Source organism: Apteryx rowi, unplaced genomic scaffold, assembly GCF_003343035.1.
Source record: "Apteryx rowi isolate R43461 unplaced genomic scaffold, aptRow1 scaffold_259, whole genome shotgun sequence".
Lineage (NCBI taxonomy): Eukaryota > Metazoa > Chordata > Aves > Apterygiformes > Apterygidae > Apteryx > Apteryx rowi.
Genome location: NW_020448963.1, coordinates 325,726 through 349,781, shown reverse-complemented (window position 1 = coordinate 349,781; position 24,056 = coordinate 325,726). Strand labels below are relative to the sequence as shown.

The following is a 24,056-nucleotide window of genomic DNA, read 5'->3' as shown; positions in this document are numbered from 1 at the left end:
GCAGGTAAATGCTTCGGGACTAAACTGACCAGAGTATTACAGCTCAAGCACAGATAACCCTCAGCTTGCACGTGGGCACTAAGGAAGCCCAGGCCACCTTTTGATCAGGGATTCCCAGGAGGAATAAAGTGTGCCTTGCCACAACATGTCCACTGCCAGTGTCCTGCACGCTTCCAACTAAAGCCCCTTCTCAGCAAACACTCGGGCCAAGCTTTGTTACAGAAGAGTCTCAAGACCCCAAATGGAAGGGCCATCATGCAATCTGGGCAAAAGGTGCAAGATAAACGGAACTTCAGGCTTTAAGATGTTTAGCTATAAAGCTTTGTGCTCAAGGTACTACATTAAWGCACAGCAAAACTGAAAAGAGGGTGAGACTTGATATTGTGTATCCCCTAGCTCCATGCGCATCAGAAAGGGATGCGAGGTCTTTACAGAGTAGCACAAAGTAAATTAAGAACAGCAATTAAGTTCTGTAAGAGCAGGCATACAAGATTAGTTTCCCAGGTATCCAAAGTCAAAGCAGCATTTCAGCTAGCCAGCTGATGGTTCCCACCCATCCCTCCCCTGTTATCTTATTAACTTAAAAAGAAAAAGGATTGTCAGGTTTCCCGATCTCAGGTCAGCAATTACAGTTACGCTTTAGACTCATTTTCACAAGTGAGTTCACACAGCACCACCATGTTTGTGTCTCAAGAACCGTTTCATTGTTACTGTGTTTCAGCAGAGCTTCCATCTTAAGGCAGACACAGGAAATGTAGCTCACCACAGCTTGCACAGGAAGAGAAAGAAACTCTCAAGATTATGAATGCTTCTCGTCTTAAAATTGGGAAAACTGACTTTTCCAAGAGGGAAACAACTCACCTGAGAGGTTCTTTTTTGTTTCTTTGCCTGCTCTCTTCAGTAGTGAACTGCATTCTGCGCCCTAATCCACTTATTGTCCATAACACTTCTATTTAGTTTTAGATAATGAGGCAACATTTTCTCCAACACAAAAGCARACTCAGTCATCAGATCCTCCTCCCTCTGTTTCCCCTCTACGCTACGCCTGTTCTTCACGTGATTTGCTTTGTACCGTTTCCAACTCCTCRTGCCTTAGAACAATAGGACAAAGAGAAAGCTACTGCGTCAACAGCAGAAACGGAGCTCACGTCTTTTCACGTGCCATATTGAGCTGTTTTTCCCATAACTGAAGAAAGTAYGGAACACAAGCAAACAGAAATGGTCAAAGACTAACTCTCACCTGCGTAAGTGCAGAGCACTCCACGTATTTGACGGCCTTCAGGTCCCGGGCCAGTTTTTCAGCCGTCTCTGGAGTTATGGGCTTCTGCTTGTTCTTGGCAAGTTTCTCAATTGTCGAAGGATCATCTCTTAGATCAATTTGGGTCCCAACAAGCAGGAAAGGAGTCTTTGGACAATGGTGAGTAATTTCAGGTACCCACTAAAGAGAGAAGAGACAGTACTTGTTACTAACCAGCTATCGAGATAATTCCTCGGGCATTTCCCATATCACTGCAGCAGCTCCCCTTTTAGGCAGAGTTTAACCAACCTTTTCTTTCACATTTTCAAACGAAGAAGGAGAGACCACTGAAAAACAGACCAGAAATACATCTGTCTGCGGATAGCTGAGGGGTCGTAATCTATCATAATCTTCCTGACCTAAAAGAGGAGGGAACGAACACAATATTAGAGAAGATCCCCTTTGAGCCAGGGAGTAACGAAATGCTGCCCTTTTACAGGTGGTTAGGATACATATTCCAGCACAAAAGCATTATTGTGAGTAATCCTAACTCTTCAGCAAATACACATGCCCTGAATCCAAACATTCAAAGAACCTAGWTTTCAAATACAGAATTCATTCAGTCGCTATGTAACAAAGAGCTGCTTAACAAAGTCACAGGAGGGCAGCGAAGCCAGATAGGAGTGCGATCTAGTAATTTTTCAGATCAAACACCCTCAGCCCGCAGAACGCTTTCCTCTATTATAACCAGAAGTTGCAGAACATGGATCTAGTTATAAGACAATGAAGTCTTCTGCACCCAGTCCAGCCATTAAAAATATTTTGCCAAATTACATTAACATGCAAAGACTGAAGTTAGAGAAACAGTATGGAAAAAAGGCAATTTTGTTCGCTAGAACATCTTGACTTATACTTGCAAACACTTGAGGAAGTACCTTTTGAGTAATAAGAGGGAAGAGGAGAATGCTGCTGTTACAGATGTGGGAGTAGTCAGTCCTCCCAGTAGCATTCACCTAAAAACGCACCAAAGTCTCAGCGCAGGCCACGCTTCCAAGGAAGCCAGGCTCTTTCCTTTGGGTCTATAAGGCAGCAGGTAGTTCCTGCGGGGCACCATTAGCAGTGTCCCACCGGTCCAACCCCACACAATTTCAGTGTTACGATTCCTCCYGCTCAGCTCAGTAGCTCTTTCTTTTTAGAAAGCAAACCTGGCATATAAGGCCGCTGTACTCGCTGGCAGCCTGCTCAGAAATATTTGTTCAAAAGGCCTCAGACTCCAGCTGACACTCTCTTGCCATCATACAGGCTGAAGAGTAGCTGACTCAACATCTAGAACACCTCAATGGAGGAAGATCTATAGTTAAAGGAAGGAGGCCTGACAGCTTTTTACAGCCATCAAGCTCAGCTGGATATAAGGAAGAGACTAAGCACTGAGCAAAATATCTTGTTGCAATCAGTGCACCTCAAAAAGCTTTGTCTGCACACTGCAAGTTCTAGAGAGATAAAGACAATCAGGTTTTTTTGTTGTTGTTTTTTGTTTTTAAACAGGACAGAGTCAGTAATACAGGTTTTATCCATTTTTAAGTTCTGTAACTCAGGCTGGCTACTTCTTAGCAAAAAGTTGGGCAACTTTTAAAGAGCCAAAGCCTTCCACTCCAGAAGTCCGCCTCCAAGAGGAAAGCCTTTATATTCACAAACGTGCAAGATCACCTACATGCACTAAGCCACTTGATAAGTTTTAAGAACTGCCAGATGAGTTACTGCACTCATGGATTGAGACAGTACACGAGCATGCGTGTTTTTAAGATAACTCCAGAGGATGCTAGAAGGAATAAACACCTTCAAAGAAAAAAAGCAAACATTAACCTGGGACCATTTCCCTTTAACCTGGAACTGCTTTCTAAGAACAAAAAGAGCAGCTCCCAGAGGCCCACTCAGAACTGAACCCACTTGACCACAGCAGGACAACAAGCAGAGAAGGACTGAACACAGCTTCCATCCACACTAGGGGAACAGCTCCAAATCCAAGCAGGTACTGGGTTTCTAGAATTAAGATGCCATCTGAGCATGTATTTGTCCCTGCAGCAGCCTACACAAGTGGGTTTCAGGAAAGAGCCTCTTTCCCTTCAGAACTCCTTATCCTAGGACTGAGAAGTTCACAATAACTAGGATACAATCACACGTGGGAGAACAATAGGAAGCGTTAACTTAAGCTGCAGTGTTTAATTATGGGAGCACAAGATCACATCAGCAACAACGCACTAACGATGCATCTTTAAAAATAAAGCTGGAAAGAGTCAGATTAAGTTCCATCATGGCAAATTTTAGGCGAGTTTATCAACTAAGCTCTCCRGAAGGGCTCTCTTGAAGAATACTTTACAATATCAGATACTGGCATACCCCTTTGTTATTATTAGGGGCTGAGGATTAGATAACCAGTGATTAAACCAGTTATTCCCCTTTCTTGCTAAATTTTCATACTTGCAAAGCAACGTGGCTGCTTAATCATTGTAAATCTCTCCAGCCAGAAACTGAGAAATAGTCTTATAACAATGAACAATGCAAAAGAAAAAAACACCCGCAGATTTATTTTTAATTAAAAAAAGCACACAGTGTGCAACATCATGAAACTTCATATATCATCCCAATTTAATCCACCTTAAAAGGGCAGAGACATGCCACATGTTTTTAAACAAGATGCTCTAATGTCAGGCCAGAATGTCAAGACAGGGTGACTAAAACTAGGCTAGTTACAAAAATAACTAAAAATTTTTTTAAAAAAAACACATACAATCCACATATTTTATTCAACATTTTCTCCTTTAAAATTTGTTAAAAGGAAAACCTCTCATTCTCCAAGTATTACCTAGATTAAAGGCAAAAGTTTGACGCTTGTCAYCTGGTGTCACAAAATAAAACAGCTCTTAAAGAAGTTGAAGATTTTTAAAATGAACTCAATTTAGCAAYTCCCCAGAGGTCAGGGGAGAAGAATCAAGAAAGATTTCTCCCTTTTGAACATGAAGACATACTTTTTACTTTTTTCTTTTTTTAAATCAACATCTTCTCAACTAAATCCTGAGGAGTTACAATGACACAAAGACTTGATTTCTCACCTGCAGTATCAAAGAGGCCTAGGGTGTAAGGCTCTCCTCCAATCATCACTGTTACAGCATAGTTATCAAACACCTGATACAAAAAAAGAAAGAAGCAYGTTTAGAACCAGGTGAATAAACCATCTGTCAAACCTACTCACCTTGCCAGACCACCTCCGATTCGTACAAGATTCATTGGAGCTGAATAACAGAAGCCGCCAGGGTTATAATGCTACCTTTAATGGGACAGATCAGTTTAGACTGGGAACATATGAGCTGTTTCCRGGAAGAATCTAATCAAAGGTACACCAGGTATACCACTGCATATAATAGGGAGGAGAAGAAAAATACCACMTAACTAACAAAACAGCTAGAGCAAGCCTTGCCTGTAATTGCAASGAGGTTTCCCACACTGCCACAAATGTTTCAGCCTTTACACCTAGCCTGACACAGTAAACATCCCCACAAAGACGGAACAGATCAACTTAAGCCTTGCCTTGCTTGCACCCTTTAGGGCACAGAGCTATGAGGTTACTTCTCACCAGACTTCAGTCCTTTGAGTTCATCTTTCTGGACATTTAAGGAATTCAATAAAGAATGTGTCTTTTCAACAAGAATTTCTCCTGCAGCTTTGGAAGAAGTATTCTCTACAATTTAGTCAGTTAAAAATCAGTCCACATCAAATCCGCACTCTCTGTCAAATGAATAATCCAACTCCCAAAGACCACACTCATCAAGGAATATACTGCCTGAGGTCAGCATCCTGAATTTCAGAGAAGCTTCTGCAGAAGCTTGATAGGCAATGTTTAAAAGAAAGTAGCTTGGGCAGAAATCCTGCCCACTGGAGGTCAGAAAAAAACTGTCTCGTGCTGCAAGATTAGAGAGGCAAGATGCCTGATTAAGGATACGGAAGCTCTGCCTCAACACAAAACTGAAGCCTTCTTCAGCTCCAGGTGCTGCTCAGACCGCTGCCTGAAAGAGGTTAACAATCATCACAAAAGCTTTTCCTGGAAACAGAGAAGGAGAAATATGGAGGAGGAGCAGAGTCACATGCATATATTAACAGGGCTCAAGTCCTTGGGAAAAAAAAAAAATCCCAATAAAACATGAGATTGAGACCAGTAAAGTAGTGCTTCAAAGCTGAACTTCCAATAGTTCTGACCTGCCTCTTCTGGCTGACCATTTTGGCTAAAGCAATACCTGAAAMCACTTTTTACTTTTAACTTGTTCACGAGTCAAAGTGACTGAAAAGCAAGCTATGGCCACAGGAAGTTTCATATCCCCAGGAACGCCAGCTAGAAGCAGAAGTTCACCTCTCAAACCATTTTGGACATAAGTACCCTAAGAGATTTCAACATTCATCTCCATTATTTGCAGGCCAATCCTTTACAAGTTGCCTTGAGTTTGCTTTATTGAACACCCCTAGCAAGTGTCCTGCTAAAAATAAGACCTTTGGGCTGGTGGAAGGCATTTCACAGGGCATATTCAGCGTGCAACAACTACTGTTTGAGACTCCAAAGGACTGGTAAGGCTCAGAACCCAACTATTGCTAGGTACAGAACAAGAAACTGGGTATGCTCCTTGCTTAAGGTCTGAGCATTTACTTTTTCAGATGTCAGCGGCTTAAGCCACCTGAAGGTATTTCTCAATAAGCATTCTTCCAAACTCTGGCCCTCTACTACCTCTTCATTTTTGTTCAGTAACTAGGAAGGTGGTAAAATTACTTGTAGCTGCCCTTCTGGGAGGATTAACATGCATTCTCCCTCTGTTGTTCCCCCCCCCACCCCAGCTCCCCACCTCAGAAATGAGAATTTTATACCTATAACCACTATTAAAAGGTCTGGGATTCAGCACTGAAGAGGCAAGGGTTACAAAGCCAGCCTTCAGATAAATCTGGAAGCTACAGTCCCATAGTGTAGTCCACATACAATTTCATTCTCTGTTGTGCGAAACAGGCTAAAACCCAGAGCAGCAATTAGCCCAATGAGAAGTTTCAACTCCTGCCAGTGCCAGATAGCCTTCTGCAACAGGTAGTATGAACTTCTGCGCTACAGGAGTCACATCTGAGCTGCCATTCCCCAAGCGCTGCCAATGCCATTCCACAGACCTGCCCCTTGCTGCCTCTTTTGAGGATGGGAATGATGTCAAAAATATGCACGTGACGCAGCTCAGTATTAGCACAAAACCTATCTCCCACTGGGAAATACATTCAAGGAAGAGAAGGAACTGCAGAACACAGAGACAAATGAAAGAAGCCAATCTATCAGTGTGAACTGGTGCGTTACCACCAACGCCTTCTCCCTTGGTGTTTCTGCCACACGGCTGCAGAGCACTGCTAACGGTGTCCAAGTACAGTTAAACAGGGCAGGCAGTTTACATCAGCATCTTCAATATCTATGCGTGCAGAACAGCTCAGCCTGAAACCAGCCTCTTCCTGCTTATTGCTTTGTGCCCCTGTACTGCTGGATACACTCAAGGAAGAAGGATGCCACCTTCCTCTCGAGAGGGACTTTGCAGTAGCTGCTGTAGCCARTTCCCTGTGTTTGTCAGTGCACTGGCCTTGAGCTACTACCCATATTTACCAGACTCTCACAGCAGAATTTTATCTCCAGATTCCTTTCCTGCCTAAACATTTTTGTTAAGCAGCTTGAGTCCCCACCCGCTTTACTCTAGGGTCCTCCTTAGTTTCTCTTTATTCAGCTACAAACATTTTGGAAACACTAAGGTTTGCTGAATCTCAAACAGCTTACTTTCAATTTGGGAACAATGCTGTCTGTTGTATTTCTTTGCCTGTTTATTACTAGAAGCATTAGCCAGAATAATCAGAGGTTACTTACAAGTTTCCAGAGTTTGAAATAAGCCTCTAGGTTATGCACAGAATGAGAAATAGGCCTGCAGTGTTGCAGAACTCATGTGATATTCCCAGAACAGTGAGTTCCTTAAGCCATGAGGTTCAGATTCAAATATTATTCCAGAAACATGGACAGTTTTGAAAGGTACTGTAAATAAGCCTTAACACTTCTTGAGCACACTCTACTGGCAAGTAACCTTGGGGTTTTTTGAGTAGCTTTTCCACATTGCTTGTTATCAGGGATTTACCATATCCAGGACAGCAGCTTTATAGTTAAACCCAAGAGGTTTCAAAAAAAATTTAAGATCATAGTACTTTGCAACATAATTAAGAGTCATTTCACTAGGGATAAGTATAGAAATACTCATCACCTGACTCACTGACCACTTTCACTTTGTCTTGACCATAAAAAATAGCTTAAATAGGGCAAGCAACCTTCCATAGGTTCAGCACAGGACATTATCCTAGAATAGCACTCACAGCAGGATGCTTGGCACCACTCAAAAGTGTGAGAATGGCAAAACAGTTTCAAACACTTCTCCACTACCAGTCCACAATGACAGGATCTCAGTGAGAGGCTGAAGATAAGTCCCCTTACCTATGGCCTAAACCCCAGGATTGTGACAGCGCTCACCGAATCCAACCTGAGCACTCAAGTTTCAGAGTACTTTCATCAGCTTCCTGTTGAGCTCCAGATTTACAACTAAATCCAAACATTTTTGTTTGTGGAAGCCTACCCTATTCCTAACAAGCCTCAAAGTTAGGAAGCTGAAGGTCTTTGGAGAACCTACAAAGCCAATACCTGAAGAAAGAGGCAAGGAAGTTTGCACTGTCACATCAGSACTCAGTTTCATCGAAACTTCTTTTTCAGAGACAGGAAGTTTTTGCAAGAAAGTAGCTATTCTGAAAGAAAGAGGCATCAGGCAGGAGCTACTTGACACCTTAGAGGAGCTATCTGTTCTTTCAATCCTGAGTTGCCCTACAATAGCAGAAAAGAGCACTGACCCTTTCACTAGCAGGCATTCAACCTCTTTGTGGTGCATTTCCAGATCCAAATTTGTTTTAGGTATCCGGGTAAACCCTTTGACTATTTGGGCTAGGAGAAGATGGCCTCTTCAAGTCCATAACATTGAAAGTTAATAGAAAGAGAATCCAGATGTCAAACCCTCTTGCAGAAAGCTCRCTAAAAATAAACTGAACCACCTCAGTGTCAGCTGGCTGATCTTGCATACAGAAATGTTAAGAGCAGCAGCACTTTTCTTTCAGAAAAAAAACTATATAATAAACATGTGCCTTGCAAGTTGGTAGCACACTGCTCTAAACTTAATCTTTAGATGAGCCAAGGAATTCAATATCTCAAAACTGAGCTTAGAAGACTCAAGAAGATGACTATCAAGTTTTATACGAATATAGAAATAATCAAAGACTACACAAAGTTGGTAGGTGTTTAGAGGTACAATTGGAATAAGACTGCACAGTCTAAATCTGATCATGACTTTAGCTAAACATGAGATAAATAACTAGCCACATTCCATAGTTCACTGCATAAACTCTGGACCTTTTGGAGCTGCAAAGGAAAAGCGCGCATCAGAAACCTGTGGTCACAGACTACCCCAGCAGCATAAAGCACTACTTCTAGAAGTGAAGAGGCAGCAAGAACTGAGATCAGCAAACTGGGGAGCAAGTGTTCCTGCTGCTTGCTCTTCACTTAGCAGTTCTAACAGCTGAAAATAATCTTATTCACAAAACCCAGCGGGTGGCTATCACCAAATGGAAGCTCAGATTCTGCAGAGCRATCAAACAGCAGGAACTGACCAGATACAGGAAAGGCATCCCAGCACTTCTGGGAAATACAACAGAGAGGTAGCAGCAGGGCGTACCAAACACACYGATCATTAGCCTTCCATGAGGTAACAGTCAGTCTCCAACAGAAAAGCAGGCTAGAAGTACTAAGGTGTACATGCCATAAAGGTTATCCAAGAAGAAAGCTCATGCTGCCCTACCCCAACATGCCAGGAACAACTGGAGCCATTCTCATACTCACCGTTGGTACATATTCCGATGGGAATTTATTTGTTGTGTAAGAAATTAAGAGACATGTTTTACCAACAGCACCATCACCCACGACTACACACTTAATCGTCTGCATAGCTGAAGTCTGCTAGAATATCAATTCCAATGTGAACCTAAAAAGAAATAAAAAGATACATGTAGTTAGATGTTTCTTGTTATTACTAGATAGCTGTATATGTCATTGATGAGCTTCAACTGGAAACCAAATCTCTAACAGCACATCTAGGATCCAAAACCAAGATATTCCTAGATCAGTTGGTAGATGTATTCTCTCCCTCGAGCACATGCAAGCAACTGCCTAATAGTTTCACAAGCCCAGGATTCAAAACCAAAACTACAAGAATGCTAACCTTGTCAAAAAGAGTTTTCCAGAAAATCCCCAGTTTTACAGAACTGAAACTGATTAGTTTTGGCAGATAAATTTGCTGACATGTTTCCCCCCCACATTCATTTAAGTTCAAGTTTATATCYACATGCATACCTTTCTCTTTTGGGCAAAACGACCACTTCAACATAACTTCATGAAGACCACGCATATACAAGAAGATAGACTACACGTACTGCAGCATATTACTAGCCAGTAGGTTTTTACAAGCAAATAGGAAGTGACAAGCAGGTATCTTCTAGTAGAAAAAAAGCTCACAGGAAAAGGCACGGTGAGTTACTACCTGGGGACTCAGCTACAGTGAGCTACTACTCACTTGTAATGCCTCATTCATGACCAAAGGTCATGTAACTGCGGCAGGAAAGGAGCAATTACATCAGTCTTTAATAAGCAATTCAACACACTACCAAAAAAAAAAAAAAAAAAAGCAAGAGTTTTTCCTTTTCCACTCGCACATTACCACATTAAAAAGACAAAAGGCCTCTTGCATGTCTAAAAATTGTGTCATTCAGTGCCTTTTAAACCTGAGAACAGCCTCAGCAACACAGGTAAGTTCCTAACCAGAAGCATGTCAGTTCTCACAGGGAGGAAGCTTGGGCCTGATACTCTGGCACATCTGCATTAGTTTTGTTAAACTGACAACGAAGTGCAACTGGTGCTGTCCTTCTACAAGGCAGCAAGTTACTTACTTTCATAAATTCAAAATACATCCTCCCTATAGGCAGTCTCCCTGCTACACACAATTGTCAAGAACTAGCTAAGACTATGTTTGACACTGTCACTTTTCACATTGGGAATAAGAACTAGGTAATTCCAGTCACTCTAATATACAGTGTGTTTTCTTGCTCAGTCACTTGGAATTAGGGCAAAAAAAAGGTCTTTAGATGTTTTCAGACTTGGTTTTTAATACATGGAAGGATCTAGCCTTAGATGCAATAAAAGCTGGAAGTGCAAGCGTGGGTCTCAAGAGCTGCTAAGTTGCATACACACTTTCCAAGAAATCTTTCCTCTAGAGGGGAGCGCTTTGGTAAAAAAAGCTCAGCAGGAAATAACAGCAGTATGAGCTTTGAAACTAGTTTACAGGATAAAAATACACAGGTACAGACATTTAAGCATGATTAATTTTTCTTTTTTTTTTTTCTTTGGAAGGTCTAAGTATAGTTCTACAATCTTTTGGTTAAAGTCGCTACTTAACATGCATCTTGATTCCCACTTTGAAGTGGCCAACAGAGCTGAGGAGTTCAGCAGGGCATCCAGTTCCCAAGGAATTGTATTACTCTCCAGACATTACAAAATCATAATACAGCCAGCTACTTCAACACTGTCCCAGCGTACACAGACTTCAGCATATGAAATCAAATCAGTATTTGCCACTAAGACCTCTTCCAAACATTAGTTAACTATCTCCAGTGTCAGACACAACTGCCCTGCATTAGTATATTACTTTAATTAGAAAAGTACCAGGCTTTTGACCATTCTTTCACATACAGGTGTGAAATCCTGACCCCAGCAAGCCTAGGAGCAAAACTCTCACTGACTTTCAACATTTCTGACCTATTGGAAGTAATATTTACAGCAGCAAAGATTCTCAAACTGAGTTATCCTCTGCCAGAGTGCAGGGACAGAGGCCAAGAAGTGACACGCACCAGAGCAACTTCACTGCCACAAAGGTGATGATGCTGTACTCAAGCAAGGATGTTGCCATGGCTCTCATTTCTGGGCAACTGCATGAAAAAAAAAAAAAATCTAATCCATCCCCACAGACCTATGCATTTGGACACTCCCTTTGGATTTGACTTTTTAGTGATCTGGAAAAGATGATAATGCAGTTCCAGGCTTTTGAGTGCTCTGATCTCAGCAATATGATTTGCTACTGCACATCACATTGCCATGCTGGCCAAAGTCGGCATGGGAAGAAAATTGCTCATGACTTGAATCACACCATATTACCAGCTTTTCTTTAAATGCTGCAGACATGCTCATGTCGATTTAGACAGAGCCAGCTATCTTCAGGGTAAACATTCTCAAGAGTTCCTAAAAATAGTACTTGTAAGGAAACACTAATTGCAACCTTTCCCACCAAGCCAGGAACAGATCCACGAGCAGCCAGTTTTAGGAAATGGCAGCAAAGATGCTTTCTCAGAACAAGATGTCAATCAGCAACTGGTAAGTCACCCACTCACAACACTGCCATTTATGTGTCTTCTTTCAATACCCACAAARACCTCTACTACGAAGGATTTACACAGGCATCAGGTAGTATCATTAGTCCTCTACCTGGTGCCATCTTTCAACATCAAAATAATAGAATCTGACTTCTACAGACCCCGATGTCCACACAGGAAGATCAGCAGTATGCACACTAAAGCCATATGAGCAGGCCCTTCATTAATACTACAATAAGCTCTAACAATTTGGCCCTGAAGCAAACATGCATTTATCCAAAGTTACCATCTCCATTTCAAAAGGCATTTCCCATGTTCAGGTCAGCTTGACTGTTTATATCTAAGTAATACTAGTAAAGTACTTCCCCAACTGCTAATGTACTTGCATAACTCTGCCTTGTCACACGGGTTCACTAATCACAGAGGAAAAGTCAAGTTTTAGAATAACAAAGTCAGTAGTAAGAAACCAGGCCATGGAACAGACCAGCTCAGTCCCAAATTAAGACAGGATACACATTTAGAAAAGGTTAAAAGGGCCAAGTAATCTGTTAAGCAGATTTTTTAAGAGTTTGTTTCCTTCAAGACAGAAGAACTGATTTCACAAAGAAGGAATCAAATGCAGCTCAGGATACTAACACCAGCAATACTGTAACAGACACAGTGGAATAACTGCCTGCGTTTACATACTGGTAAAATAATGCAAAGGGGGTACATCAAAAACATAAGCAGAGAAAGGGCAAGAGTTGTCATCTGAACTATACAGCACAGAAACTTCACAGAAAAGGACTCTCCCATTCTGTGAGAAAGTGTAAAGCATGTAGTTGCGTAGCCGTACCTGACCGCTATGTTTTCAAAACTGACACTAGGTCCAGCTAACCAACTCAAGCACACTCCAGTTTAAAACAAGCCCCATTATTAGTGTACCTCACTAGCCTGCCARTCTTACCCATTCAGTGAGGCACTATCATCTGCTTCTTGTTTGGGATTGACCCAAGGATAACTATTCAGTCATGTGGCTACACAACATGGGCAAGGCCTTTGCAAATTCCTTTCAAGGTTAATAAATGGAGCAGGAAACAGCTTTCCACRTGGGATTTCACATCCATTTCTTGTACGCTTTGCCAGTTTCAACTGACATTCATTACCCCACCCCACCCAAACTCAAGAAATCTCTGCTCCTGCCATCTTTGGTCATCCCAGGTGTGATCACAACAAATGAGAACACCCATCACCAGGTTAACACCACTGTGGTTCCCGCCTCAGCACCCTGTGGGGCCACCCCTTAGAGGGAACCTAATCTCACTTTCTGTTGTGTCCTCCCACTGGCAGAGGGATCCTCCTTCATTCTATATTCTTTCCACCCCTTCCTGGTCCCTCCCACCCGCTCCAAAAAACATGTATTTCCTTGTTTACCCATAATTTGCAAGTTACTCATCTACTTCAAGTCCATCTTTCCATAACCTGGCAAGCGTACAAATGGAAGAATCCAGCACTCAGCAGCTCATCCAATCCATTACAATTTATCCATCCATGATTAACTATAAATCTCAGAATGCTGCATATGCACAAGAAAAGCTCACATACGCCATCATAAGAAAGGACATGTTTTATTTTTTAAATTTGTTTCTCTAGAGAACATTAAGGGCACAGCAACAAAATTAAATCAAAATATCAAAGCATAACAGATCAAATACCTGTCCCACAAACCTTCACTTTTTACTGTCTTTAGCCACAGCCAGAACTTACCAGAATATAACAGCTTTTCTCGCAGAGCCAGTATGGTAAGAGCTCATGTCAAAATTCTTAAGCTAAAAACTGAAAATACAAGCTATACAGATGCCTTGCACTTAGACTGCAATACGCTTGCATTAGCCGATTTCAATTCTTGCACGGAACAATTAACTTCATCTACATAATTAGTCTTGTACAATAGAGAACACCAGCAGTATAAGATTATTTCATACAAAGGCACTGTTACTCTCACCCTACACCTCAAATTCACTCCCAAAGCAAAGGGTTAATTTGATACCTATCATTCTGATTCAAATGTGTACCACCCTGCATTACGCATTACTGAGCATGAGGCAAAGACTGACCTCATACCAGACTCCGCTGCACCTTTCTCTACCAGGTGACTTGATCYTTTAAGCTTTTTGGCAGTGAAAACAGAACAGAGTGTAAATAACCTTAGGCCTCACTCTGGTATCAGCACTCTGGAAGAACTCAAGTGCAGCACAAGAACCCTTAACTGCACAACAGGGGGTTTGGACAAGTAGCTTGTCTGGGTTTAAGTAAAGAAATTAACAACTTACCATAAAAAAAAAAATTATTTGGCCCACTGCAAGTTCTCTATGTGCCAAGTGACTACCACTTCTCTCACACAGCTATTTAAATCCTCCCACATGGAAGTGAAACCCACTAGACACTTCAGGGTTACTTCCGTAAAGGATGAAGAGGCATCCACGTTCACACAAGCATATCTTAAGGTAAAAAACYTAAAAAAGTGGTTGGCCCATTTTTAAACAGATGGTGTTTAAAGGTGGTCCAAGTTTTAAACAGATTTAGAATCTTAAGCATAGGCCTCCAAAGTCTTATTCAACAACTCCACTTTCCCACCAATAAATTGGATTAGAAGGCTTTCCAGATTAGSTGGATAAACTAGTTTGTGTTCTCCACTTTTAACAGGTCCACAAAACACAGCTAAAAAAAATAAGCTCATTGTTAGGGGGCTTAGATTCACTATGCCAGGGCCTACTCTTCCACAGGAAGACATTTAGATACACATACATCACTGATAACTTCAAAAAAAGAGTCCAATGCGGGATACAAGCAGAAAATTACTCATCTCCAAAGTGAAACACTGGTAAAGGGAAAACAAAGAAGTTAAAAGGTTTCTTTGCTAAAGCACCTAATCTAAGAATGTCTACGCATACAACACCCAGGAGGATTGCAAAGCCCTTCAAGCAACTTTAACAATCTGGAGGAATTCAAACAGACCAGAAAGTGGTGAAATCATCCCAGTCTGAGTGCAGTGAGTAGACTGTGAGCCATGTAGTTGTGAGCCATCTGGCCAACCCCAGACAGGAGACCTGATAAAGACTGGAAATATAATGCAAGTCAATCTAATGCAAAAAGGCAACTTTTTAACCTAAATTGATTTGATTTTTTCAAACCTCTTTGGTATTCCAATCACAAAATCCCCAATGCTTCAGTAAGGCACATGTTAACTGATCACACTTTTAAGATTTTTTGCTTATTAGCTTGTTCAACATGTGATCACACTGCTGGGATTTCACAGAATTCAACAGTATGTAGCACTTCACCTAGCATCCTGGAAACCGTGGATTACAAAGACTGCTAAATTTTATCAAATTCATTAGACGGTCCTATTTCAGATTGAACAGACCCATTTTACAGAAGCCTGCTTTAAAGCCTGGTTACACCTGTGTACATTTAGGATTAATCCCCAAAAGTGGTAACTGAGAGATTTAAGTAATATAATGAACAGTGAAATAAGCCTCCAATATGATATTGCAATAGGAAGGACTACCTATTTTTGTATCTACACCAAGGAAAACTCAAAGATTTTGCACCTTCTCCATACAGGTCTGAATATACACCAGAAGACACTGATATTTCTTCAGCCCTTCCCACTCTGCGAATCTATGTGGTACCTATAGCATTCTCCCATTTACTAAGCACAAGTTGTGAGAAATACTACTCCAAATACATCCTGACACTGAGGGCCACAATCCCTCTTGCACCACCCTAATTTTCCCATTTTATTGGCAGGCACATGAAACGTGGTGTTGCTATGGGAACTTCTGAGTTTAAGACCTGCCTGCAACATTCTAGTAGAAATATGTATTACTGACTGTAAAGGAATAGTGAAATTCTGTGGGTCTTCATACATAATCTGTGCTCCCTACTAACCCAAGTAAGAATGTGCATTATCTTTGCCTTCACACTTGCAGTACAAGTAACTGCTGTTATTGTTAAAGAAACCACAAGTCTTCAAACTTCGTAGGTTCCTTCTAAACTACCGATGTCTGTTTTCAGGTTAAATGTGTACATTTCTTCCAGCCAAAGGAAACCAAGCTGTCAAATCTGTCTGCACATCCTGTATTAGTTTCCTGTCAAGCCACAGCAGCATCACAACTTCCTCTTTCATGCAGTAGTGTAATGCTGCCATTTCATCACATGTACCAGCTAAACTCAGTTTGCTGCAAACAACTGCAGGCTCATGACCAGAACCCATTTCATGATGTTCTTTAGTACACACCATTAACTTGCAAGTCTACGCTTAACCAGTCTGTCACAGCTTCAGATCCYGTTCTGAGAGCCTGGTCCAGGCTAAAACAAGAAAAGCAGAATCATTTCTGAAGACTAAAAATAAGCCATGAAGATTTTTTTATTTTCTCCAAGAAGTGCAATTTTACAGCAAACTTAGGTTAGTCATTTAACTCCTCTGGGGTCAAAGCAGTCATGAGTCCACAATGAAATGAACAACAATATTTACAGGATTTTACTCATGCTGACCTCCGTTATCCACTTTCACCCTTCCAAGCTGCTTAATTCATATCTTATTAAAAAAGACATACAAATACTTGCATTTACTTATACATGTATCTGGCCATTTGTCCCTAGATGATTCACATCCACTTTAAGGCACTTCACACAAGACTGGGAAACTACTTTCACACAAGAGCAGGATCCTTCCCCTACGYCACCCACTCTGTGCCCACTACAAGGTAACATTTTTGCTTTTTAAAGCAACAGCAAGTCACCCAAATCAGCGGCACAAGGCATAGCCAGGCACTATGATCTGAGCAATGAAGTATTCCCCATCACAGAGACACTCACCAGTATTATACAGAGGAGGTACTATACTGCATGTCTACATTACAAGTCTGGTATAGCAGCACCAACTGCTCCACCTCAGAGGTCCTTGGCACATGATGTGCCACTTCTCTTTAAAGATCAGAGACCACTAACACAGAAACCGCATAAGTTTAGCTTTCAACACTATAGTTAAAGGACCTTGGACCGCTTGATAACAACGATACTGTCGCAAGTATAAGGCGGGAAACACAAGCAGAAGCAGCTCTCTGATTAACAGCTGAATTCCAGAAAGACCATAACAGTCACAGAAAGCAAAACTGCTTTTAAGAGCAGTATTACCATGGCATTTTTCCCTACAGGTGTACAGCAGCCATTTGCTGAGTTATCTAAGTCTTCCAGATCAAAGCTCAGTTTTCACCTTCCAGTTTGCCAGGAACCTTTCTTCAGAGGATGATCTGATCCCTGAGTATAGTCATTTGCTACTTCTATGCTAGCAACACGGTAAGTGAAATTTATAAGACTGTATTTTACACTCTGAACCACTTGGGGCCTGAGATTACCTGCCCACTTTGTCCATAGCTCAGACTGTTGCAGGCACACAAGGCATATACACAAATGCCTCCACTTGCTCCCAAAGGTTCCCAATTCAGCTTAAGGCCTGGGTGTTTAATTTCTTAAACAACTGGAGCTTAAAAAAAAAAAGAATAAAGCTACAAACCAGTACAACAACTGCACTCCCTTAGAAGAAGGTGAGTCAAAGGCCAACGTAAAGCCTGCAAAGAACAGAAGGGACCTGCTTATGAAACAAGCCTGTAGGTATTACCATGCCAACTCAGGGTCTTGACAAGATCCTTCTTTTTAACATTTTTTTCCCCACCTGCCACTATTCAGACAAYCCTTTAAATACTATTCCAGAATTTGACCTCCACAAGGGAGAACCATCTCCAAAAAAGGTGTTGCTATTTGTTTTATACGGAAATTGTCTGATAATGAGACATACAGCCAAAAAAAAAAAGTTATACTATAAAGCAGTCAGTATCAAAGACTAACATAAGATTCTGGTAAAGATCCAGCATCTGTCATCATCTACAGAATACTGGTCCGCTAGTCTCAATCAGAAGTTCAGAAGAATCATAGCAACATAGCACATTGGCAGTCGTCTCCTCATGCSCTTGCCCACACCTACAATCTCAGCCTAGTATTAGGCACAAGAACAGGAAACACTCAAGCAGGCCCACAACAGCGAGCTGTCTCAAGAGACATCGGAGCCCATGCCAAACTTATCGCCAACACAGCTGGTCTGGCACCAAGACAGACCTAGCTCTCAAACTGATTTCATACTACAAACCCACAAAAAATTTGCTATCCTTACAGAAACCTGTATTTAAGGTGCAGGTGCCGCAAGATCCCCAGCACATATTCTTCTAAGTTTGCCAGTTTACAGAGCTTGCATATCCAGACATTTCTGCTGTTGAGGTCCCACAGCAGTGTTTTGAAGCAACCATTTCTGAACAAGTTAGTTTGAATTAGTAAGGGAGAAGTACAAGATTTCTTCTCAAAATACAACTGTCTCATATCAACTGATATTTTCTACACTTATAAGCAACTTAGCTTTTTTTTGTTAAGTTCTCTATGTGAGAAGTGACAGCTACTTTTGTACAATTTCATAAAGTCTCCCCAAACTGGTAAACTAGAGACACACAAAAGATAGAAAGTGAGTTGTGGGGCAGGAGGAGCAGGGGAATATTTTGAAAGTCTGAATCTAAACTACTAGTAGCATTTCAGATGTTTCAGGTTCTACAACTTCAAAAAAAGAAGGTGATAACCATATCATTGCATTTTCATCCTAAGGAACTTGAAAACAAGCCCATAAAGCCTGGTCAGAGGATGAATGAGCTTGCTGCACAACAACAGCTTAACTTGTGCGACAGCAGCAATGCTTGCATTTGTTCACATGCTTTTACCATGGGCATTGCTAAATCTAYCCCACTTCATAGCACAGACCATTTTTGCCTTTTTCTGTTGAGTTTGTTATAAAGTTCTTAGTTATTGTTCTGGTTAAAGTTGCACTGTCCGTCAGAACCAGCTGCCACAGGCAGAAAAAACCACCCCCAGGGTTACCACAGAAAAAGTGAACATGCTTACATTTTAAGTCGTGTGCTGGTAAAGGCATTTTGTCTTAAATTATTACTCTTGACTTGAATTTTTATACCTTACAGGAAATCATTTTACTCTACCATGCAACAAAATCCTGTTCAGTACTTTAAAACCACATTAAAGAGACCCATCTGGATTAACTTAGTTTCATACTGCTGACATTTGAGAATACAAGCTATATTTTTACCTATACTTCCATTTGTACGTATTAACAGATGCCTATGCCCACCGGTCTCAACATTTCCTCTCCCTATACCCATGGCCAACCACAGTTCATTGGTAAAACAGACCACTGGCAGAAGTTCCCTATTTCAGTGCACATTTTTGCATTGTGGAAAGTACCCTATATGCATATAATTGCAACCAATCACTCTTCATTCCCACTATGTTCAGGGAATGAGACAGCTGCTGGTGCTCTGTGCACGCAGACTGCCTAAAGGGTGCCTTAAGGAAGCAGYGTTTTTTGGCTCAGGCCTACTAGCAACATACTTTCGAAGGACTAGAGAGATGAAGCTTTGTTAAAAACATTCCAAAAGAGACTTTTCCCYGACACTGAGCTACCTTGGTATAGCCATTAAAACTAATGAAATAGCTGGAAAACTAGCTAAAACCAGAACCGAAGAAACACAGGTTTTGCTGCACTCACCTAACCACAGGAAGGAACCAGAGCAGTTGGAACCACCCTTYCCTTGTTCAGCAGCAAAGGCAAACCACCAGCACTGCAAGGATCGATCGTGGCCTAGACAGCAAGACGAAAAGCCTGTTGGGCAATTGGCAGTTTTTCAGCAGTAGGTAAATGCAGAAGCCACTCACGATGAAGTAACACCTCCCCACACACATCCCATCCCAAATAGGAAATCGAAGAGGATCCTTCTGAGAGTCCCTCTACRAGATATTCAGGAATTAAGCCTTTAAATCCACAATGCTCCACTAGCATTAAAATCACCAAACTCAGGCTAACTGTTCCAAATGTGCAAAAGGTGAACTGCAACCAAAGAATGTCTATTGCCACATCCAAAACCAAGATGTAACCTTTCCACAACAAGGCCTRTTCAGCTCTCTACATTCAGTTGTTCACAGACCACAGTTGACCCAATCCAAACAGCTACAAAAGTTTTCAAAGTAGCAGATGCCTTTTTCCATTGCAGTCAAAACTGCAGAAGCATTTTTGTCATTTTTTCCCAAAACAGAGTGCTCATTGGCCAAAAACATGGCACAGCATCTTTCAACTTGAGAAGAACCGAGCAGTWCAAAAAAGGTTGTTATAAATCAAGCTAATGCAAGCAACCATAACCTTTAATACTACCATGGCACCACAAGTGAAAATAATCCTCTCTAGTTGTACCCAGCAGTCCACTTCCGGACCTCCATTATTCCTACTCCACTACACACATGGAGGTTTGCCTTAATACTGTAAATAGTTTGGCAGAAGAACCTTCACCTTTTCATAGTTTGGTCTACATTTAGAAAACATGCACTGATACCACACAATCTCACCACAAGCACAGGAGAATGTAGTATCTTCACACCACTTTCAGACAGAAAGGTTCAGAGGAAGCTGCTTGGTTACTGTAATAGACACTGTTTCAAAAGAAAGGTATATATTTGTCTCTTTTAGCTAGAGAACAGGAGGCAATACAGAGCATGTCTCATGCTAAGAATTATGGCATAACACTCAAAGTAATGGAGTGAATTAACAGTACAATAGCTTAAAAAAATAGAACAACAGCTCTTAAAAGCTTTTGCAAAACTGATTCATTTTCTCTTTATAAAGTCACTTGTTTAGAAGAAAAAGTCACTCTCAAGAAAAGGACAGCTAATTTACTGACAGATGAGAAAACAGATCAAATACTATTTTGATGATTTAAAAAACAACGAAAAACATTATCTGAAACTGGAAAGGAAAATTACAAAGATCAATTACATGGCAACAATATTGAAAGTCTGCCTCTTGTATTCACCATTTTAATTTTACTGCATACTTAGGACTGGGTAAACAAACCTAGCTCTTTCATCCATTAACTATCTACAGGAAACACTACCAGAACCTCAAAATATCTTGCCCTAATTCCAGTTCTACCACTTTCTTGCCTTCTCTCACCAATTTCAGGCATTTATCTGCACACTATCATAAAGATATAGCACGGACTCCAGAAGAGTTTTTCAAGGCAGGTAGGGACTACATTCAGGCGGCTGCATGCCTTCAGGGAGGAATAACTTCATGCCAAGTTTTAGCCCTCTGAAATACTCTGCAAAAAAAAGTCTCATATACCAATTCTAGCAGTAATCTTTTCTGATGGATGCCCTTAGCCAATACAGTATGAGCTTCCAGAGCTTAAAGTTAGATGCCCACCTCATTAAATGACAACAACTTTCAGAAGTCTACCTACTTCAAATTTCTTTAAAGCCTCAGCATAAAAACTTGTCTCATCAAGAAGTTGTTTTATTTGTCATATATTAAATACTTAAATTGGTTTTTGTCATACGTTTAACATAAAGAGGTGACAGGAGCCAAGCTGGAAGCCTGCAGTATGTTAAGTGGATAAGGAGGGTTTCTTGCTATCTGGAGTACTAAAAATCAATTTCACGCCCATTTAATTTGGCAGCACCCTAATCATGTACAAAAAGAAGTATTCTACTTTCCCCAGAGGGGATTAAGCCTCACAAGTGAGGATAACTACACCCCCTTAAAATTCCTTCTCAAAACTTTCTACCCTAGGAGCTAGGAACATTGAAAATCATAGGACCTAGCTTAATGACAGAGTGAAAGTTTGCCTGACCACAGGAGGCAGGCAGAGGAAAGAGGGGGCTAAAATGCAGAAGTTCATAGCTTTTAAAAATTATTTGTGAACACTACCATTAGGGTAAAACGGGTTACACATCTGAACTGTAGCGATGCATGTTTCGGTATGAGTTCCCAGAAGCCTTAAACAGAGTTGCAACCCAACTACAGCAGTAATTTGAATGAACTTCGAAACTTCTGGTACAACAGATAGCTGTTGAAAAAAATTTTTACTTAAAATGTCTGTGCTCATAAGCCTTTGAAATTTATTTTAGTACTACAGCTGCATTTTAACTAAAGGGAACTTTTATACTAGGACTACTGGTCTACTTAGTGCTGCATTCAACAGTGACTTTACATATATTTTACAGGAAAGTTAAGAAAATCACAGTTGCACACTCATCAGGGAAATCCCTAGGAGCTTCGGAGGTACTCCACTTCTACTTACCATTGTTCTTTTAGTAGATCTACAGTTCCCATTTTAGATACTCCGACACTGTAGGACTTACAGAACATTTCTATGTTAACACTAAAAACATACCAAACTTCCCCAAATCGGCCATCATTTTCAGGCCAACAAAAAAAACACCAAAGCAGGATGTATAACAAGGTAACTAAAAGCATCAGTCGCAGATCATGTATAACCAAGTTCAAAGTACATAAATCTAACGATTAAGATTTCTGTCCAGAACAAGTTAGCAAACCATGAACATGTTTCATCTTGCATAGTGGTGGTTATTACTTCTTGCCAAGACTTAAAAATGCTCTTCCTCGTTATTACTAAAGCATATAATAATTGAACAGTTTAAACACACAGAATCATTTCTGCAGTTACCAATATATTGATTCAAGTCTTACATACATCCATAAGGTGCATTTGCCTATATATCCCCGTAATCCTAAACTAACATAAAAGAATGCTTTATAAAGCAGAACAACACATTTTCTACATATAGCTGTCTGAATACAAAAGCTTTCTATCTAAAGTTATTTTTACGTGAGAACCTTTTGCTAACTGAAAGAGACAAGCTTTAAGTGCTTTACTGAGTTATTCCAATTAGCAATATGAGAAGCTTGATCCAGGTTTTTAATTCCTTTCTAGAAAAGGGTGTTTGGGCCATTGCAATTTAACACTTTGAATACAGACAGTTAACACCTCCTTTTCTGGAGTGAGGAAACATTCGCAGATGAACATAAGACAAAGACAACCACAGATGGCCAGACTGAACTACTTTTGACTACACAGTTGTCATCTAACATGGCCTCCTCATTAGGGCCTTGTCTTCAGTATGCTTTTGTCAAGAGATCCCAGCAAAGCTGCTCTGGCTCTACTGGTTGCAGTAGCCACACAGACAAGGCAACGCGATTTCTGGCCATTTTGCAATTCTCCACGAAGCACCCGTTTCACAACGCTGGTTATTTACATCCGCGCTACCTGGCTGTACTAGCGTCTCCCATTGTTGCTAATAAGTGACTAGAAGACACCTTTAAGCACAGCGAGAGAAAAGGTGACTTGTTGCAAGAGTTTATACGCATTACGCTTGACAACGCGCAGAAAGGGGGTCTCAGCAGCACCCCTCACAGTAACCCCGGCTTCCCACCCCAGCCAAAAACGGCGGCGGCAGTTGGCACTGCTACCACGACAATCCCGGTGGGGGCCGGCAAGGAAACCCAGGACCGGGCACCGCGGGAGACAAAAGCCAGGGAGCGGCTCCCAAGCCCTTCCCGTGCGGCAGCGCACTTTTTGCATTACCTTCGGCTCAAGCTCGGCCTGCTACAGTGGCTGCCCCCGTGCCGCACCTCGGAACCGCTGCGGCGCTCGGCGCTGCTCGTTCCCGGAAGAAGAGCCCACAGAGCCGAGCCCTTAACCGCACAAGTGTGCTGTAATTTGTTTTTTTTTGGGGGGGGGGGTTAGGGGGGTTTTTTCCTCCCCTCCGCGGCGCTCCCCCGCCCCCCCGCGGAGGCTCCGCGCCGCCGCCCCTCCCCCCGCGCCCCTTCCCCGAGGCGCTCGCGCCCGACGGTTGGCAACGGCCGCCCCTCCCCCCCCCGGCCGCTGCCCTGAGGTGAGGGGGGGAGGGGAGGGGAAGCGGCCCGGGAGCCCCCCGCACCGCCCGCGGCAGGGCGGCTCCCCGCGCCGCCGGGCCCAGCCCGCGCCCGGCAGCGGGCGCTGCTCGAACGGCGGAGAAAAGGAGAGAGAATAGGGGAGGGGTGCGGGGGGGTCGGCGGGGTCGGCGGCCCGAGCGGGCCCCTCCCGGGGGTCGCGGCGGCAGCGGTGCCCGGCCCGCCGCGCTCTCTCACCTCACAGTCTCCGCCGGGCGTTGGCAGCTCGCTGCGGGGTCTCCTCGGCTCAGGCACAGGGGCACGCCGCCGCTGACGTCATCACGCACCGGGCGGGGCGGAGCCGAGGGGCGCGGCCGGCGGCAGGGAGGCGGAGCGACGCCCGGCCGGCAGGGGGCGCTTCGCCCCGCCCCCTCC

At 42.2% G+C, this 24,056-nt stretch overlaps 1 protein-coding gene across 4 annotated transcripts in view; it reads right to left on the bottom strand.

The window, feature by feature from the left end:
- Positions 1-23,966, bottom strand: part of CDC42 (cell division cycle 42) — a 30,697-nt gene extending 6,731 nt beyond the window's left edge. Inside the window, exons 1-6 of one of the 4 annotated variants that reach the window (XM_026067376.1) lie at positions 23,880-23,961; positions 19,446-19,538; positions 9,222-9,363; positions 4,348-4,420; positions 1,547-1,656; positions 1,241-1,438 (exon numbers count right to left, since the gene is read on the bottom strand). In XM_026067376.1, coding sequence (XP_025923161.1) covers positions 1,241-1,438; positions 1,547-1,656; positions 4,348-4,420; positions 9,222-9,326 — 486 coding nt within the window. In that variant the 5' untranslated portion in view covers positions 9,327-9,363; positions 19,446-19,538; positions 23,880-23,961. Of the gene's footprint in view, positions 1-1,240; positions 1,439-1,546; positions 1,657-4,347; positions 4,421-9,221; positions 9,364-19,445; positions 19,560-23,334; positions 23,444-23,879 lie in introns of those variants that run through there. The other 3 variants (XM_026067377.1, XM_026067378.1, XM_026067375.1) reach the window with 3 other exon arrangements.
- Between the last annotated feature and the right edge of the window lie 90 nt (positions 23,967-24,056).